This window comes from Ochotona princeps, chromosome 2 (genome assembly GCF_030435755.1).
Source record: "Ochotona princeps isolate mOchPri1 chromosome 2, mOchPri1.hap1, whole genome shotgun sequence".
NCBI lineage: Eukaryota > Metazoa > Chordata > Mammalia > Lagomorpha > Ochotonidae > Ochotona > Ochotona princeps.
In genome coordinates, this window is record NC_080833.1 from 28,103,955 (window position 1) to 28,122,452 (window position 18,498).

An 18,498-nucleotide genomic window follows, 5' to 3' on the forward strand; every position below is an offset into this window, starting at 1 on the left:
TTGAATGTGCCGGGATCCCACATGGTCGCCGGTTCTAATCCCAGTGGCTTCGGATTGACTCAGCTCCAACCATTGTGGTCGCTTGCGGAGTGAACCATCGAATGGAAGATCTTCCTCTCTGTCTCTCCTCCTTTCTGTATATCAGCCTTTGCAATAAAAATAAATAAATCTTAAAAAAAAAAAGAGCACACATCTTCGAGTAGGCAGCCTGCACCTGACTTAAAACAGTCACCGGACTCCTGGAGACCCTCTGGGCATTCCTCTCATCTGAAACTACCTTCCTGAAGTTTAATTTTAATCATTCCCTTGCTTTTCTTTTCATGTTACCACCTTGTATGACTCCTTAAAGAGTCTGGACAGGCCACTCCCTACCCACTACTGATTCCATCTCCACTCACCTGTTGACCTGTCCCCATCAGATGCACGTGCAGTGCCCCGGGCGCGGATGGGGGTTGCACCTGGAGTTCTTAGGGGCCAACGCTGGCGGCCGTGGTTGGCTGTGGACCCCTGTACGCGCCTCCATCAGTCCCTCCACCTGACAGCGCCCGGCTCCGACGGCGCCTGCCTTGATCCCTCGCAGGCAGGGGCGCACTTTCCTGCCTGGGTCTCAGCGCGGCTGGCCTCTCGGGCCGCGGGGGAGGGGCCGGGGCCCGGGGCGGGGCGGCGCGCGGGGAGGAGCAGGAAGGGGCGGTGGCCCTGCCGGGCTTCCGCGTCACCCTCCTTAACGCCACCTGCTTGTCGACGGCTCCGTATAAAGGCGTTGCCGGCCTTGCCCCTGGGACTCGGCCCCATGGAGACGCCGCCGGCTGCGGGCGGCGCGCGGCTGGGTGAGCGCGGCGGGAGGGGCGCGGGCTGCGGGTCCCGGCTGGGCTCCGGCCGGGTGGGACAAAAGGAAGAGCCCTGGGATGGGCCCCCCTCGCTCGCTAGTGCTCGGGACCCCTTCCACTGAGCCCACGGTGCGGAGGCGAGGTCGGGGCAGGGGGTTGAGGTCGGGAGGGGAGGCCGCAGGAGCACGGGCCTGTAAGCCGGGACAGCCCCCGCGCCCCTGGCGCCCGGCAGCCGACCAGAGTTTCCCGGCAACTTTTCTTCCGAGTCGATCACCCCGGAAACTTACCCTACCCGGGCCTGGGAGTCGGTCTGAGCCCTGCGCCGCCTGGGCCCGGCCCTAGAGTGCCGGGAAGGCCTCCTCGTCGTAGGGGGAAGCCCCCGGCCCCTGGTGCCCGTCTGAGCTCGGTTTTCCACCCAGAGTGCCCCGCCCCTGCCTTCTGGGTCCCTGGGTTGGGGTTGGGGGGTAGGGGGTGGAGTTAAAGAGATGGAGTTCCAGTCTTTGGGCCACCAGCAAACAGCTGGGTGACCTTGAGCGCTTTCTGATTGTCGGTGCCTCAGTTTACCCTACTCTCACTGGGAGAACTTTCCAGAGCTGATGCGTGACCGTGGCCTTGCCTAGCGCCACCAGTCCAGGGTTGCCTCATCCTGGTGGGTGGGGCGGGTAGGAGAGAGGATGACAGGGCAGGCGGCTCCCTTTGCTAACCCTCATGCCTGTTCCCCGCCCCGCAGCAGCTGAAACGGCCGTCTTGCAGGAGGCTGAGCTATGAGCAGCTCCTGTGGAGAGACCCCCAGCCCGCAAGCCAGCCCCGCCATGAGTTTGTGGGCACTGGAGGACAGCCACAGCTGCCGGGACACCCCAGGGACGACTCCGGAACCCACCACCGAGGAGGCAGCGACTTTGGAGCTGCAGATGAAGGTGGATTTCTTTCGGAAGCTGGGCTATTCCTCCTCGGAAATCCACAGCGTGTTGCAGAAGCTGGGACTGCAGGCAGACACGAACACGGTGCTGGGCGAGCTGGTGAAGCATGGCTCGGCCACCGAGCGGGAGCGCCAGGCCTCACCTGACCGCTGCTGTCAGCTCCCCTTGGTGCCCCGCGGCGGGGGCACCCCCAAGGTGCCCAGCCTGGAGCCTTCACTCCCAGAGGACGACAGGGAGGGCAGCGACCTGAGGCCAGTGGTCATTGACGGAAGCAATGTGGCCATGAGGTAGGTGGCATTTCTGTGGCTGAGGCATGTGCATTGGTGCCACTTGTTTCAGCTGCTGCACAGCTCTGCCTTGGGGACCAGGACTTGACCTCTGCCCTCCATGACCCTGCTTCCCCATGCCAGGAGGCCCCCCACCTGACAGCTCGGGACATCTTTGAAGTGGGGCTGCAATCCTGCTATAGAGTCAGTCTGCCTGGAGGTGGTGGCGCAAGTGTTCCAATACAGATCCTGGGGCCTCCAGGGGCACCTGGGGGGCTATATGCAGTGGGTGGGTCTGTGTGTGAGGCCAGCAGGAGCACACAGCCTCAGACCCCTCACTGCGGTGGAGGTCAGATCTTGCAGGGGACTGGCCTGGGACTGGCTGCCACCCACCAGGGAACTTAGCTTTGTTACCTGTGAGAGGGTTGACCCAACCCTTGGCACAGAGCATGTGAGGGGCAGGCAGTGGCCAGTGTTCAAGGGGGTACCCGGTCATGGTCCTCACCATCCTTTGAGGGGGTGGGGCTCTTGGGGTTGGCTGTGATACGGGGGGAGTGACCTCGCAGCTGGCTCTGGCTCTCATGGGACTGGGGGGGCAGTTGCCTGCACAGTGGCATGGGGCCCCATGACTGCCCCTCTGTCTCCCCATGGGCTCTCACAGGGTGGGTACAGGGTTAAGGCCACTGCTTGGCCTTAGACAGCCCTGGCTTCTCCCTTGAAGCCAGGCCCCGCCCTTCAGGCCAGCTTTCTCCCCCAGCCCCAACCCCTAGGTGGGCTGTGAGTCAGGGTTGGGTGGGTCACTCCGGAGGAGGAAAAGTTCCTGGTGGCATTGATAGGGTGACCCCAGGCACTTCCCCACCACCCAAGAGGGATCTCCCAGATGGGCTGCCTGCGGTGCCTGACTTCAGCCTCTGTCCTCCCTGGCATTTGGCCCCGCCCACCCCTGGCTCAGCTGGGGGCAAGTCAGCTCTGGGCCTGCCTGCCCCCCACAACCCTACCCCCTTCCCAGCAGGCCAGGTGAACTCTTCCGACCTTCTGGCTCTGTGTTCCCATCTTGACCACAGGCTGAGAGGAGGCAGGGGAGAGCTGGCCCCCAAGCTGGGGTGGAGGCTTAGGTGTCCTCCTGGGGCTCCTGGCCCTAGAGAGGGACATGGGCTGAGAGTGGCCAAGCCAGGGGGCCACCAGGAGCAGTGTGTTTGTGTCCCCACAAGAGGAGGGGCGGTGGTGGGGCACATCAGCCCTCTGAGAGGCAGAGCCACGCGCGGAGCCCGCCTGGCCACTGGGGGTTTCTGAGCTGGGCCAGCGCTGGCAGGAGGGGAATTCCAGCCTCTGACTTCCTGTCTCAGCTGCTTTTGGGTTCCTGCCCTGCCGCCCCCTCCCGCCAGGGGCGGGCTAGCCCCTGCCATATGCAAATCGTGGGGAAATTCACCTCTTGTTTCCTTCTAAGGGAATTTTTTTTTCCTCCACTCAACAAGCCCAGCTTGGGCAGATCTTTTCACCTGGGGAGCCTGGCCCAGCCCTGCCCTCTGTCCTGGGGCGGGGGAGCAGCTGATCTGGAGGCTAGAGCAAATACATCCTGTCTGCTTAGCTAGCTGGCAGGGGGACCCTGACCCTCTGGGCCCTCCGGAGGGGCTGCCCGGAGCTGGTGGGGTGGGGGGCGGGGGCCGGTGAGAGGAAGTCCGGTTTTCCTGTGCCACTGGAACTTTCTCCATTGCAGCAAGAGGGACTTCAAGTTAGCTGTAGAGAGGCACTCTGGGCCTTGTGTGTTTCGCTTCTGGCTCTGCCATGCTTGCCTGCTGAGGGAACATTCTGGAAGCCAGGGCCACAGAGAGCAGACTCAGCCTCAGCCAAGGTTTTCAATACACTGAGTTCAGGCATCCCAGGGAGTCCCAAGGCTTGGAGATGCCACTGGCCTAGCACGGGACCCCTGCATGTTCATATGTGTGGACAGGAGCAGGAGGCAGGTGCAGACTGCATATCTCAGACAGGGAGCCAGGCTGGAGAGGGGAGGCCAGGGAGAAGGCCCAGGGCAGGTGTGGGGCAGGCAGAGTTCCGGGCATCAATGAGCAATCCCAGAAGGCGTCCAAGAGGCAGTGACACTTCACGTGGGTTCTGCAGGAAGAACGCAAATTCACCAGAACATCATTTCTTCCTGTTCTGCCCCTCCCTCTTAACCCACTTGGTTCACACTTGAGTTTGGGAGGGGTTTTTGTTTGTGTATGTGTGTTTTCTACCACATCAGCCCTGGGTGTTCGGTGAGAGAAAGGAAAGCGTTCTAGTGGCTTCAGGCTGGCTTTCCAATCCCGCTTGCCTCTTACCACTAGCCAGGTGACGCTGTGTGAGTCACAGGGCCCTGATGGCCTTCGCCTCAGCAAGCCATGTTTGGGGGTGGGAGGGCAGGGATGCCTTTGGACCCCCCACTTCTTCCCCTAGACCAGGCTCACCCAGGCCACCACCCATGTGATGCTTGGGAGCACACACACTGAGCATTGCTCCGTCACCATGGTGTGACCCCCTCCATGACCACATTCTCTTCTCTGAGCCACCGTGTGCTTCCCGGGAAGGGGGGTTGCCAGTGGGGGTACCCTCACTCAGTACCACCAGGTTCCTACCCCCGGGAGACTGTGAGCCAGCCCCGGGTCAGCAAGAGCCGGGTGCTGCTCCAGGGCTGGACTTGGTCCCCGTCACAGACCCTGGAGGTCAGAGCAAACCCCCCCAACAGCCGCTATGCCCCCTCACCTCCCTGTCTGGCTTCTCCTGGGACTCCAGCTACCAGCCAACCAACCCCTCCAACCCCCGCTAAAGTCACGCACAGGATGTGGTCGGCCCTGGACTTGCCCCTTTTGCGTAACATCTGTCCTGTTGTATTTGCCAAATCTGAAATTCTGAGGTGCTTGCTCAGAGGGGCAGCAAGAGGCAAAGGGCTACGGGAAGGGAGCCCCTTCCATGATGCCCAGTGTTCCCTGGGAACCCTTCGGACCAGTCCCAAAACTCCAGATGAAAATCTCCTTGACTTTGCACTGTTGCTGCCGTGGCCCCCTGGGATGGATGCTGAGCAGTCTTCCAGGCAGGGGAGCTGTGATCTGGGGCCCGGCCATGGTTGGTCAGTCAGACCAGCTTGGGCAGGGAGGATGCTCTGGCTCCCAGCGCTGCTTGCTGGCAGCATTCCCGGAGGTGGCACCAACTCCTAAGTATCTTTCTCTTAGTCACACCCTCCTCTCTGGCATTGGGGGGAAAAAGTAGTGTCCACTGTCCTTTCACTTTCATTAGTCTCCTGCTCCTAGCCCCCAGTCACTTCCTGTCCTGTGGTGAACGGAGCCAGGAGCCAGGTGACTCCTATTCCTTTGCCCTCCCGGGGTCCCAGCCCCTGGAGGCTTAGTGCAGGAGCTGAACTTTAATCCGGAACAGCCTGGTCTCTCTAGGCCGGGGCCGGTGCTTCCCCCGCCCCGTCAGTACGCTGGCGGGCGGGCGGCACTACTGGGCCAAGGGAAGGCTGGTGACTCAGTGCGCTGTGTACATCTGTGTCCTGTGGTCCCAGCAGCTGCTGGGCGGGGCAGGAACCAGCAATCTGCTCACTTGCCCTTTCCCCCACCCCCAGGTGTGTTGCAAGGGGGCCTGACCCTCCTGCTTCCACCCCCCTCAACGTGGGGAGCTGTGCTGGGTGTGTCCTCAATTTCAAGGAAATGGGATCTAGCTGGGGAGGTGGGGGCGGGGAGTCTCCAGGCTGCCTGGGACCTGCTGGGAAGCAGTGCTGGCAATGGAGGCTTTGAGCCAGCCTTTCTCACCCCCTACCCCCAGCATAGTGGGGTAGGCAGGGGCTGGCAGGTGATCTACTCCCCAGCCTGCCCAAGCTAGCCTGTCCTTCCTCTCTTCCCAGCCATGGAAACAAGGAGGTGTTCTCCTGCCGGGGCATCCTGCTGGCCGTGAACTGGTTTCTGGAGCGGGGTCACGCAGACGTCACTGTGTTTGTACCGTCCTGGAGGAAGGAGCAGCCTCGACCTGATGTACCCATCACAGGTGAGCTGAGTGGTGCCCCGAGAGCCCTGTCCTTCCCCCGTGGCTGCGCCCGGCACCTGGTTGACTCCGGGTAGGAGTCTGTCCCTGGGTTCTGCTGGCCTCGGCAGTCGTGCTCTGAACAAGCAGCCATTGGCGGGCAGTCACCTTGTCCAGTCTTGCTTCAGGGAGTGGGTGCCTCCTCCTTCCTCCTAGTGGGTGGGCACCCCTTTACCAGCCTCAGTGGCACAGGGGCAGAACAGCTAAATGGTTCTAGGGCTGAGACCAGCTGAGTTGGAATCCTGGCTGTGTCCCACCCCGGCTGCCTCTGCGCCCCCAAGGACAGAATGGAGAGACAGCCAAGACCACGTCTGGGAACGGGCCCAATGTCCAGAGGGGAAGAAGAGCAATTCAGTGCCCTGGGCGCTGGCCCCGTCTCCAGGCAGCAAGCTCATGGCAGAGCCAAGCCAGGGAGCATGGTGGTGTAGCCGTGGCCTCAGCAGACTTGCTTTCTGCCCCTCCCCACCACTCGTGACCACCAGGAGGTTAGAACCTGCTCTGGGTCCCGGCTGGACCCTGACCCCACACCCTGTCACCTCCCAGACCAGCACATCCTGCGGGAGCTGGAGAAGAAGAAGATCCTGGTGTTCACGCCGTCGAGGCGGGTCGGCGGCAAGCGGGTGGTGTGCTACGACGACCGCTTTATCGTGAAACTGGCCTACGAGTCCGATGGGATCGTAGTCTCCAACGACACCTACCGGGACCTGCAGGGAGAGCGCCAGGAGTGGAAGCGCTTCATCGAGGAGCGGCTGCTCATGTACTCCTTCGTCAATGACAAGTACGACCCATCAGGAGGAGCCGCCGGCCCTCATGGACTGGGACTGGCCCCAGCGGAGAGGGCTGGGCTCTGGGGAGCCCTTGGGACAGCTGCCCGCCTGCCCGGGGACTTTTCCACATGGGGCGGGAGCGGTAGTGTTTATGCCAGAACAGGATTAGTATTTCAGGAAGGCCTCCCACCACCCTGAGCAGAGACCCTGGGACTTGGGGCAGCCTCTGATGCCTTCAGAGAATCCCTGGCTGGGGGGCTGCCCCTTACCTCCCTTGGTGTGACCCACCCCCCTGCCATCGCCCCCAGCAAGGGCAAGATCTGGGCATCTGGCCCGATGTCTGCAGGCCTGCCCAGAGAGCCCCGGCGCCCGGCCCCTTCTCGGCAGCTGGACATGCCCTGCCTCCCTGAAAGTCCTCCTGGCCCTCTTGCAGGTTCATGCCTCCCGATGACCCCTTGGGCCGACATGGGCCCAGCCTGGACAACTTCCTGCGGAAGAAGCCACTGCCCTCCGAGCACAGGAAGCAGCCGTGTCCCTATGGTATGAGGCCCAGCTCTGCCCTCGAGCCCCCAAGCCCCCGTACCTGCCCTTCCTTTTACCTGAGCCTGCCTGTGCCCCACTTGCTTCCTCCTGGGGACTGCCCCCCAAGACATACACACCAAGCACAGCATTCCTGTGTCACCCACTCCCCTCCCCAACCCAGACCCTGGTCCCATGCACTCCCCACAGCCCCCCTTCTTTCTTCATGCAGGCAAAAAGTGCACCTACGGGATCAAGTGCCGCTTCTTCCACCCGGAGCGGCCCAGCCGCCCACAGCGCTCCGTGGCCGACGAGCTCCGTGCCAACGCACTCCTCTCCCCCCTCAGAGCCCCGGGCAAGGAGAAGAGTACCCAGCGCCCTGCACCATCACCCCAGCCCAGCTCTGCACCCACAGACGGCGAACAGAGTGGCGTGGATGGGAAGAAGCTGGGACCCCGGGCCTCCCCAGGATCCCGGCGCGAGGGGCCAGCACAGAACTTTGCCCCAGCAGGCAGGAGCCTCCCAGCGAGTGGGAGCAGTGCAGGCAGTTTTGGGCCTTCTGACTGGCTCCCACAGACGCTGGACTCACTACCCTACACTTCCCAGGACCACCTGGACTCGGGCATCGGCTCCCTAGAGAGCCAGATATCAGAACTGTGGGGAGTCCGGGGTGCAAGCCTGGGAGAGCCAGGCCTACCTCGCGGGCCTTACCCTGGCTACCACTATGGACGGGAGCTGCCGGCCACTCAGACCTACCATGCTTTTGGACGGGACATGGGTGCTGGCCACTTCAGTGTCCCTGCTGACTACCCGGCCCCACCACCTGCCTTCCCGCCCCGAGAGTACTGGTCTGAACCATACCCGCTGCCCCCACCCACCCCAGTCCTGCAGGATCCCCAGGGGCCGAACCCAGGACCCGGTGGGGGCCTGTGGGCCGGGGCGGGCAGCCTGGCCAAGGAACGGGCCAATGTGTACACCAAGTTGTGCGGCGTCTTCCCCCCGCACCTGGTAGAGGCTGTGATGGGGCGTTTCCCACAGCTCCTGGACCCCCAGCAGCTGGCGGCGGAGATCTTGTCCTACAAGTCCCAGCACCCCAACGAGTAAGCGGGCACCTGTCGGGAGGGTGGGGGCTGTCTGGTCAGGGCCTAGCGCTGTAAAGGGGCCTGTTCACAGCCTCAAGGTGTGCTGCCCCTGGAGGCTGGACAGCAGGAGGGTGGTAAGCAAAAGGGAGGGAACCCACACACCGAACATACTGTAGGATTGGTTCTGGCCCCCATGGCTGCCCAGCTGTGTGTCTGAGTGGGTCAGAGGCGATCGCCCTGTTGATGCACATTGTATCTCTGTAGTTTTAAGCAGATGCGCCAGTAACGGCCGTCAGTCTGTGGCTGAGGCCCAAACCCTCTTTTCTCTCAGGGCGGGGAAGGAGGCTGGGGGGGAGCAGAAGCTCGGGCTGGGGGCTCTGTGCAAGGCCCCCCCACCTCCGCCCCGTCCCTGGGATGCCAGCCTTGGCTGGCCAGTTGGGCACTGTGTGCCTGCCCTCCAGGGGCCCCTTCCTCTAAGCCAATGAGGCTTCGCCCATGCTCTCACTGGGCGCGTGGCTTCATGTCAGTAAGCAAGATGCTTCTTAAATAACCTCCCTTCTGCCCTACTCCGTGCACCTGCCCCGGGGGGTCAGGGTCCCTGTCCCCCAACCCTCTCCTCTGACCCCTCCATCTCCAAGGGCATGAGGATGTGCCTCTGCCTACGCACAGGTGTCAGTCTCCCATGTTCTAAGTGGAAAGCCCTCCCTCCAAAAACATCAGTAATAAAGTATATAGCGCAAGCCATTTTCAGAGGTGACTGTGGCTCTGCCTTCGCCCCGGGAACAAGGGAGGGGTCCCAGCTCTCACGGGGTCTGTGCAGGCCCTGCAGGGCTGGGGCTGTGCCTTGATGGGAGGCTGCTGCAGACCTGGGTGGGGGTGGGGCCCAGGCCAGGAAGCAGAAGTGTGAAAGGGCTGTGTGCCAGGTTGTGGGGCTGTTCCCCTTTTCTGGGCTGTGGCCAGCGCTGAGGCTGGGGAAGTACCCAGCCTGAGAGATGGCCTCCCAGGAACTGGGCTAGAAGGACGGGGGAGAGAGTCTTCAGGACTTGGCTCTGGCCCTCTTCTCCCAGTCCCCAGCTCACCAGGTAGGCCAGGGTCCCCTCCAAGAAGATGAGGAGCCCTCACCAACTGGCTTTGCTGCTGATTGTCACCAGGGGGCAAGTGACTGCCCTCCCTGGGGCTGTGTCCTCATCCGTGGAAGGAGGATCAAAGGGCTGCCTGGGGTGGGACCTGACCCCTGGAAGAGTAAGGCTCCATTAAGCGGTCTCAGGTGATCCCCTGCAAGCTCCATTCACCTGTTCACCAGGGTTTCCCCTGCAGCCAGCATCTTGAGCTTATCCAGCCCACAAAGAGGCCAGCAGGAATACACATCCACACCCATGAAAAACTAGGGTGAACATGTCAAGTATTTTTAGGTGACCAGCTGGGCTATCTGATGCTCCCCACACAGAATCAGCAGGGGAAAGTGGGAAAGGACTTTAGGAAAAAACAAGAAAGCTTTTTTTTTTTTTTTTAAAGAATTGTTATTTATTTGAAAGAGTGACAGGGAGAGGCACAGAGCTCCTCCATCTATTGGTTCATTTTCCCCAATAGCTGCAACAGCCAGAGTTGAGCTGGGCAGGAGCCTGGAAATCCACCCAGGGCTCCCACAGTTGGGTGAGCAGGGGCGCAAGCACTCGGGCCATCCTCTGATGCTTTCCCAGGTGCATTAGCACCGCAGGTACCTGGATGGGAAGTGGAGCAGCCAGGACTCAAGCCAGTTCCTGTGTGGGCTTCACATGCGGTGCCACAGTGCCAGCCTTCCTCACCCTAAATGGTCATTCTTTGAAGCCTGTACCTAGGGCGGGACATGGAAATAATTTCGGCCAATCTGTTCTTCCTGGCATTCCACACCTGTCAATTCCAGCTGCCTCAGGCCATGGCACTGCCTTGTTCACAATCTATTTTTTCCCCATTGAGAACTGTGTTCCAGATTACAAGGCTACTTATAGGTCCCTGTGTTTATGGGGTGGAAAGCTGAAATACCGGATTATCCAGTTCACTATCAGGCACGTGGCAAGGTCCCACGGAGGAAGACAGACTGGGGCAGGGCCTTGAGCACTGGGTCCCAGGTCCCCAAAGCTGAGGACGGGTGGGCCTTGGACCTGAAGTGCCCCAGCATGCTATGCTGCCTCTGTGCCACGTGGCTGGGAGGCCTTGGGTCATCCAGAAGGGGAAGTAAGGCACTCTCACTCCTCCTCCCATCTCATGTACCCACTAGCCATGGACTTGGGAGGTCACACTCACTTCCTGCCCAGGGTTGAATTCTTGGTCATTTGCTGCTTCCGCTTCTGTGTATTTCGCAGGTAGCAAGAGAGGCACTCTGCAGGCAGGTGGGCAGTGGGCAGCGGGTGCTGGCTGACTGTTGGGGGAGGAGTCCTGCTGCAGCAGGTGCCAGGCTCTGGAGAGGATCCAAGCCATTCTGTCCTTCCCTGGGGACCCAAGCTTGCAGCCTGTGCTTTCCCAGCATGCCAGGCCTTGCCATGCTGCCGTGAATGTTTCCAGCTCCCTCTGGGACCTGTTTCTCAATCTGGCTTCCAGGCAGAGCTACTCAGAGGCTGCCAGGCCTGATGCCCAAGCTAACTCTTCCTCATGGCTCAGGTTTTAATTCTATAAAGTTCTCCCTACTACCTCCTGCTATGACATCCACTGAAACAGCTGACATAGGCGGCATTTCCTCACCTACAGAAGGGGACACCGCAGGCCTGGTCTCGCTCGATTTCACAAGAGGACGCCTACATCTGTGTGGTGATGGCAGAGGGGGAGACCTGGGTTCAAGCTGTGTAACCCAAGTCAACTCACTTCCCCCTCTCGCAGCCTCAGCTGCCACCTCCACCCCTACACTCCCCTCTCCGACCTGCCAGTAAAGGTGACAGTGACAGGATGTCACTCCTAAGACCAAAGCTCAAATCGCAGAGGAGGAGGCCACTGCAAGGGAACAAACTCCAGGTGGCTGTCCCGTGCAGCTCTTTCCTCCTCTGGCTTTCCTGGTTCTAGGAGCCAAGAAGCTGATGGGGAAACTGGCCAGTATGCAAATTCCTTCACTGTTGGGAAATGACACAGAGAAACGCCTCCCACCCACTTTTTCCCACACCTCCAAATGCCCTCCCTCCGCCCTGGCCTGTGGCTATCTTGGACAGTGGCCCGACCCCTGAGCTGTCCTGCAAGTTCTGTCTGGCACAGGGGTTCACCTGCCATGGGGTGTGGACTATAGAAGCCAGGATGAGCAGGCAAGGTAGCAGCCTACAGTGGAATGAAATTCCTCCTGCTGTCCCTGCCTGCTCAACCCCTGCCGCACTCTTCCAGCCTATACGGAGGACTAGGAGCTGGGGACCCGAACCAGCCACAGGTGGGAGAGCAGTTCTCCTAAGGTATCCTATGCAGGATGAACTGGGAAGTGGACAGCACTCCTCACACCGTGGGACATGCAGGGCAGACCTGCCAGGGCCAGTGCTCAGCAATAGAAAACTGGATCCAAGGCAGCTGTGAGGGATGAGGTGCTGTGCACACAAGCCCTGGACCCGAGCTGGTCCCCAGGGGCTCCTGTCCGGAAAGAGGCAGCCCAAGGACCTTGGCCCTTGGGCTTCTCAAACTCAAGGCTCCCTGGTAGTGGGCACGGCAGAGGGACTGAGTGGTGACATCTTTGCTGGTTCACAAGTAGAAACAAGGGGGGAGGTTGGCAGAAAGACGCAGGAAGCAGAGCCTGGTCAGGATGAAAATTCGAGGCATCCTGAAGTCAAGATTGTGGCATGTAAATTCTTACATCTGGTTCCTGGAGGTAGAGGCGGCCCCAGACTGTCACCCAGGGTGTGGTTGCTTAAAGCTCCTCTAAAGGCAGTTGCCAGGAAGCTTAAAGCGCTTTTGAGAAACAGCAGCAGGTGGGAGGCAAGGTTCGGGCATATGGCTGGGAACCTGGCCACTGGGGCCCAGTCCCAAAGCTGATTCTGCCGCTGCTCTCCACTCAAGGCCAGGCTGCTGCTGGTGTCGCCCTATCTGCCACCTGCTGGCACCTTCTGGTACTGCTCCTGCAGGACTCAAAGCAGCACCTGGAGCTGACCCTGGAAGCAATGTCACAGGGCACTACCATGCCTTCTGCAAAGTCAAAAGTTCCACCTATCCCAGGATTTAAAAAAAAAAAAAAAGGCTTATTTATTATTTTTATTGCAAAGTCAGAAGATCTTCCATCCCATGATTCACTCCCCAAGTGATCGCAATGGCCAGTGCTGCGCCAATCCGAACGAAGCCAGGAGCCAGGAACTTCCTCCAGGTCTCCCACGTGGGTACAGGGTCCCAAAGCGCTGGGCCATCCTCGACTGCTTTCTCAGGCCACAAGTAGGGAGCGGGATGGGAAGTGGAGCTGCCGCAACTAAAACTGGTGCCCATATGGGATCCCGGCGCTTTCAAAGTGAGGACTTTAGCCGCTAGGCCACTGCGCCGGGCCCATGTCCCAGGATTTTTAAGATTTTTTTTTTTTTTAATTTGAAAGGCCAATTTGCACAGGGGAGAGACAATCTCAATCTGCTGGTTTACTGCCCAGTTGACCTCAATGGTCGGAGCTGAGCCAATCCAAAGCCAGGAACCAGGAGTTTCTTACAGGTCTCCCACGAGGGTGCAGGATCCTAAGGCTTTGGACTGTCCTCTACTGCTTTCCCAGGCCACAAGCAGGGAGCTGAATGGGAAGCGGGACCTCCAGAATTAGAACTGGTGCCCATATGGAATGCCAGAGCTGGCAAGAGAATTAGACTGTTAAGCCGCTGCACTGGCCCCGTCCCAGCATTTTAAAAGCCTAAGAAAACAGCAGCATAAAAAAAGGAGAGGAAAAGTACAATAGTTGACTTTCAACAGATGATTTGGAAAATTCAATGGGATGCCAGGGTATCGCACATCTGGCTCTGCCCTCTTGCTGCCAGAGATGCCAAATTGAAAGGGAAGCCAGAACTCCAGGGCCCCTGAGGTGCTACCTCCCTGAGAACCTACCCTAGGGCATTCACATTTACAAAGCCATGTGCGTGAGGCTAGTTCCGTGGGTTCAAGGACCTTAGCCACTAGGTTACTGTGCTGTATCCAGATTTACCCAACTTCTAAGCCAGTTCCTTGTTGATGTGCCTAGGGAGACAGCAGAAGGGGACACAAGGATTTGCCAAACACACAGGAGACCCTGGTGGGAGTTTTGGGCTCCTTGTTTCCACTTGGTCCAGGTCTAGTTGTTACATCCATTTGAGGAGTGTGAACCCAGTGATGCTAGCTCTCTGTTGCTCTTTCAAGTAAATAATCTTTTTTTTTAGAAGCTCAAGAGGCAGGCCTGCGGGCCCAGCACAGTAGGCTAGTGGCTTAATTCCTCGCCTTGCACAGGCAGATATCCCATGTGAGCACTGCTTCCTGTCCCAGCTGCTCTACTTTCCCATCCAGCTCCCTGCTTGTGGCCTGGGAAAGCAGTCCAGGATGGCCCAATGCCTTGGGACCCTGCACCTGCGTGGGAGACCCAGAAGCAGCTCCTGGCTTCTGATTGGCTCAGCTCCAGTTGTTGCGGTCACTTGGGGAGTGAATCAGCAAACGGAAGATTTTCCTTTCTCTCTTCTCCTTTCTGTATACCTGACTTTCCAATAAAAATAAATAAACCTAAAAAAAAAAAAACTCTCTCTCGGGCCCGGCGGCGTGGCCTAGCGGCTAAAGTCCTCGCCTTGAAAGCCCCGGGATCCCATATGGGCGCCGGTTCTAATCCCGGCAGCTCCACTTCCCATCCAGCTCCCTGTTTGTGGCCTGGGAAAGCAGTTGAGGACGGCCCAGTGCATTGGGACACTGCACCCGCGTGGGAGACCCAGAAGAGGTTCCAGGTTCCCGGCTTCGGATTGGCGCGCATCGGCCCGTTGCGGCTCACTTGGGGAGTGAAACATCGGATGGAAGATCTTCCTCTCTGTCTCTCCTCCTCTCTGTATATCTGGCTGTAATAAAATGAATAAATCTTTAAAAAAAAAAAAAAAAAAAACTCTCCTTCTGTAAATCTGACTTTCCAGTGAAAATAAATTCTTTTTTTTTTTAAAAAGATTTATTTTTATTACAAAGTCAGATATACAGAGAGGAGGAGAGACAGAGAGGAAGATCTTCCGTCCGATGATTCACTCCCCAAGTGAGCCGCAACGGGCCGGTGCGCACCGATCCGATGCCAGGAACCAGGAACCTCTTCCGGGTCTCCCACATGGGTGCAGGGTCCCAAATCTTTGGGCCATCCTCGACTGCTTTCCCAGGCCACAAGCAGGAGCTGGATGGGAAGTGGAGCTTCTGGGATTAGAACCGGCACCCATATGGGATCCCTGGGCGTTCAAGGTGAGGACTTTAGCCGCTAGGCCACGCCGCCAGGCCCAATAAATAAATTCTTAAAAAAAAAAAAAAAAAAAAAAAAAAAGCTCAGTAGGCACAGTGACCTGCCATGTAGATGAGCAGTCATGCATGCTGCTGGTGTGTTCCCCCAGGTCCCTTTAGAAGCGTCTCCATGCAGAGCGCCTGGTGCTTCTGGGGCAGGACCGACCTAACTACAAAGGGAAGCCCTGTTTGGTGCCCGGTCTGAAGGGAGGTGTCCTGCAGAGCACCTATGCTGAACCCCACCCCACCATGTCCCCCTTCAATGCCCCAGGGCATGGCATTAGGAAGCCAGGCCTCTGAGATTAGGTTAGGAGGGCAGGTATTTCATGAATGGCGCCACTAATATCTTTAATGAGTCCTGTGGGGACACAGGAAGGAGCCACTTATGAGCCAGAAGGGGACCCCTCCCAACCCCACAGTCTCCAGTGGCTTCCAATCCTTTCCTTTGTGGGTTACTCACATTCTCCATCTGGAACTTGTAGGGTGTGATGGTGTCAGGATATCTGAGATTTAGACAGTGAATTTCCCTGGCTCCTTGGGAGCCCGGCACCACCCAAGGCCTGTCCTGCAGCAGCCTCCCAGCCCCAGACAAGAACCCTAGTTCCACGGATCTAGGTTTGCATCTTTAAATGTCTTCTAGGGTCCAAAGGAGCAAAGGCCAGCCTGTGCCTAACCCACAGAGGGAGAGGACGACATGCAGAAAAGCAAGCTGACCCAGATGTCAGAAATACAGCAGCATGGCTGGTCTCCGCCCTCTCACCCACTCTGCTGCTTGCATTCAAGCCGGAAAGCAGGGCTCAGTGCTCCGCCATTCAACTCCTGTTCTTTAAGCCACTGCTGGTCCACATCCAACCCCAGTGGGGAAGACCAGCCCACGAGGGAGACGTCTTCCCAATCCAGGGATCACTGCTGGGGGCTTCCGGGATGGGTGGTTACAGGTCACCAGCAGCCCTCCCCCAATATTACCTATTCAGACTGTCCCTCCATGTCAGCCAGTCTGTTCTCTGGATCAATGACTTGTCCCGTTATAAGAGCTACGCAAACTCCGTTTATAACCAAATCTAATACCACCAGATGGGGGAGGAGTGGAGGCCTCGGCTCTTCTCATAGCAGCCTTGCATGGGGACTGCAAACAACATCCCTAGGACAAGAACTGCCTGTCCCCCGGCCAGTCTACACTCTACAGTAGAAGAGAAGCTCCTCCACAGGGTTACACTCAGCAGAGAAGCTAAAAACAAAGCAGGAAGCTTGGTGTTGCTTCTTGCACTCAGGTGTATCCAAACTCGAGGCCACTGAGCAATACCAATAAGGGCAGTGGCACTATCTCTAGCAAATGCCCTGTGTTGAGGGTCAGGGGACCCTGAGGTCACCTGCGTGCGCCCCCAGAGTTAAGGAAACACCAGGTGTCCCCTCCCTCTCCTTCCCTCCCCACGTCACGAACCCCTGCTCTCCAGAAAAGGAGATAAACTGACAAAAGAAACAGAAGCCTTCAGGTTTGGTTTCTTTCTTTCTTTTTTTTTTTTTTAAGGAACAATCTAAATATAAGAAACTATTTCCTTAAAAACCCTGACATGGGAGTTCCATTAGGAAAGACATCTAAATAGCCACAGCGAAAGAAAACAAACAAACACACACCAGTTGAGGAGCACAGGCCAAGGCTGTGCACGCCTGCCAAGGCAGGCTTCTTGCTAATGCGCCATCTGTGCTCAGCTCCACCAACACCACACACAACGTGAGGCTTTCTTCCAAACAGACGGGTGTGAGCAAAGGACCAGGACCGGCTCAAGTCAAGCGGAAGGCGAGGCCCAAGATCGTCACCCTGGGCTGATCCTCACTCAGGTTCCTAACACAGAGCTTCCCAACCTGGCCTCTCTGATCAGGAGCCAGAGACACTTTGGCCACAGCGGTGCCCTGGGGTCCCGGGGTCTCCCTGGCGTGTTGTTGAGGAGGGTCAATGTGTGCAGAGAGGCAGCTGAACGTGGGGCAGGTTCTCGGGCCCATGGAGGGGTCAGCTGTTGGGTAGCGCACACTCAAGGGCCCCCAGCAGCTCTCCACTCAGCAATGCCAGACATGACTAGCTTTCGGCGAAACTCTAGGCCTTCCCGCACAACCTTGTGACTGTTAGGGCAATATTTCATCAGGTCAATACTAGCAAAGAGAGAAAAGGAAAGAAAAGAAAACAATCTCCAACAGGCATGATATGAATGAACAGGTGAAAAACCACCTTAGATTTAAAAGTTGTTCATGAGACATCAAAGCTGTGAAATTTTATTCATACAAAAAGAATAAAAAGATCAATTTTAAAAGGATTGACTTAAACAGACGTTCTTCAGCTTTTCCTGTTCCTTGGATGTGAACTCGCTACTAACTCAGAAACACTTGAGACAGGTAATCATTAAATAAACACAGGGGCAGAGAGCTGGCTTCCTGCTTTACCTATGGCCAAGCAGACTACTGTCCATGAGGAATGCTGGCCACTGCGTGACACAGGCGACCAGGCACGCTCCAGCGTTCCAGTGCAGGCTGACAGGAAGAGGTGAGCTATCCTAAGGCATTACAAAAAGTCCCAAAAGAAAGGTGAGGGCTACGATCAGAAAACAAGGACACAAAACAAAACGATGCCTGGTATTTACAGCTTCCATCTCAAATGTGACGTTCAGCACAAACCAAAACCAGAGAACAGTTCTCAACAGGTACCACAGCTGAGGTGGGTGCCAGCCTGTCTGAAGGCATTCATTCATTCTGAGAAGGGAGAAATGCAGTTAGCAACCCGCTGGGAGTATCACCAGGACTTGGTCTTCCTGCAGCTGTTACTGAAAATGACATAAGGTAAGTGATCCAATGTCTTACAAAAATGACTTGTCACCACATTCACAACAAGCTACTCAGAGTCACAAGCACTGGGTCTAGGGGACAGAGGTGGGTGGCCACACACTCCGATGCAGGACGCATGTCTCTGTGAGGTCGGAGGGAAGCGGGGCTCCACACAGCTGGAGGCTTCTGCAGAGGAGTCTTCTAATAGTCCTGGGGCAGGCAGAGAGACAGAGCCCAGCTTACGGTCAGCAGAACACTGGTCTGACCCCAAAGGGAAAAATCCTACCAACAAGCCTGCCAAGGGGATTGTTGTGTAGCTAAAGGGTGCTCTCATGTGTGATTCAGGAGGGCTGACATCATAGTGCAGTGAGTGAAACCACTGTCTGAGATGTCCGCACCCCGGCTGCTCCACTTCTAATCCAGCTCCCTGCTAATGCGCCTGAGAAAGCAGCAGAGGATGGCTCAAGTGTTTGGGCTTCCTGTTACCCATATGGGAGACCCAGGAGAAGCTCCTGGCTCCTGGCTTCAGACTAGCCCAGCTCCAGTCACTGTGGCCATTTGGGGAGTAAACCAACAGATGGAAGATCCCTCTCCCATACTCTGTAATGTTTTAGAATAAATAAACCAATCTTTGGGGGGGAAAAGGTATAATGTACTGTGTATGACATCTAAAAATGGCCTGTCACTCTGAGCCCAGAATGCCCCGACTGACATGCTGGTTCTATTCTTATTAAACCAGCTCACCTCACCAGGTGGGACTTGGGGGAAGCGAGGGAGCTAGTCTTTATACTCAAAGGGAATTATCCTTTAGGAAAGCTGCTATGTGACCTGCTTTTCTCTACAAAACATCAAAA

General features: G+C 57.7%; 2 protein-coding genes across 6 annotated transcripts in view; one reads left to right on the forward strand and one right to left on the reverse strand.

Moving 5' to 3' along the window:
• The first annotated feature begins 681 nt into the window (after window positions 1–681).
• Window positions 682–18,498, forward strand: part of ZC3H12A (zinc finger CCCH-type containing 12A) — a 251,865-nt gene continuing 234,048 nt past the window's right edge. Inside the window, exons 1-6 of one of the 3 annotated variants that reach the window (XR_009247404.1) lie at window positions 682–827; window positions 1,558–2,034; window positions 5,891–6,030; window positions 6,610–6,844; window positions 7,267–7,373; window positions 7,585–9,022. Coding sequence is in view for 2 of the 3 variants with exons in the window: in XM_058679063.1 (XP_058535046.1) it covers window positions 1,592–2,034; window positions 5,891–6,030; window positions 6,610–6,844; window positions 7,267–7,373; window positions 7,585–8,456 (1,797 nt within the window). In the remaining variant the exon portion in view is untranslated. Of the gene's footprint in view, window positions 828–1,557; window positions 2,035–5,890; window positions 6,031–6,609; window positions 6,845–7,266; window positions 7,374–7,584; window positions 9,179–18,498 lie in introns of those variants that run through there. The other 2 variants (XM_058679063.1, XM_004591573.2) reach the window with 2 other exon arrangements.
• The window catches only part of MEAF6 (MYST/Esa1 associated factor 6), a 115,527-nt gene continuing 114,097 nt past the window's right edge, over window positions 17,069–18,498 (reverse strand). For all 3 annotated transcript variants that reach the window (XR_009247408.1, XR_009247409.1, XM_058679140.1), the window contains one exon: window positions 17,069–17,854. Coding sequence is in view for 1 of the 3 variants with exons in the window: in XM_058679140.1 (XP_058535123.1) it covers window positions 17,846–17,854 (9 nt within the window). In the remaining 2 variants the exon portion in view is untranslated. The remainder of the gene's footprint in view (window positions 17,855–18,498) is intronic.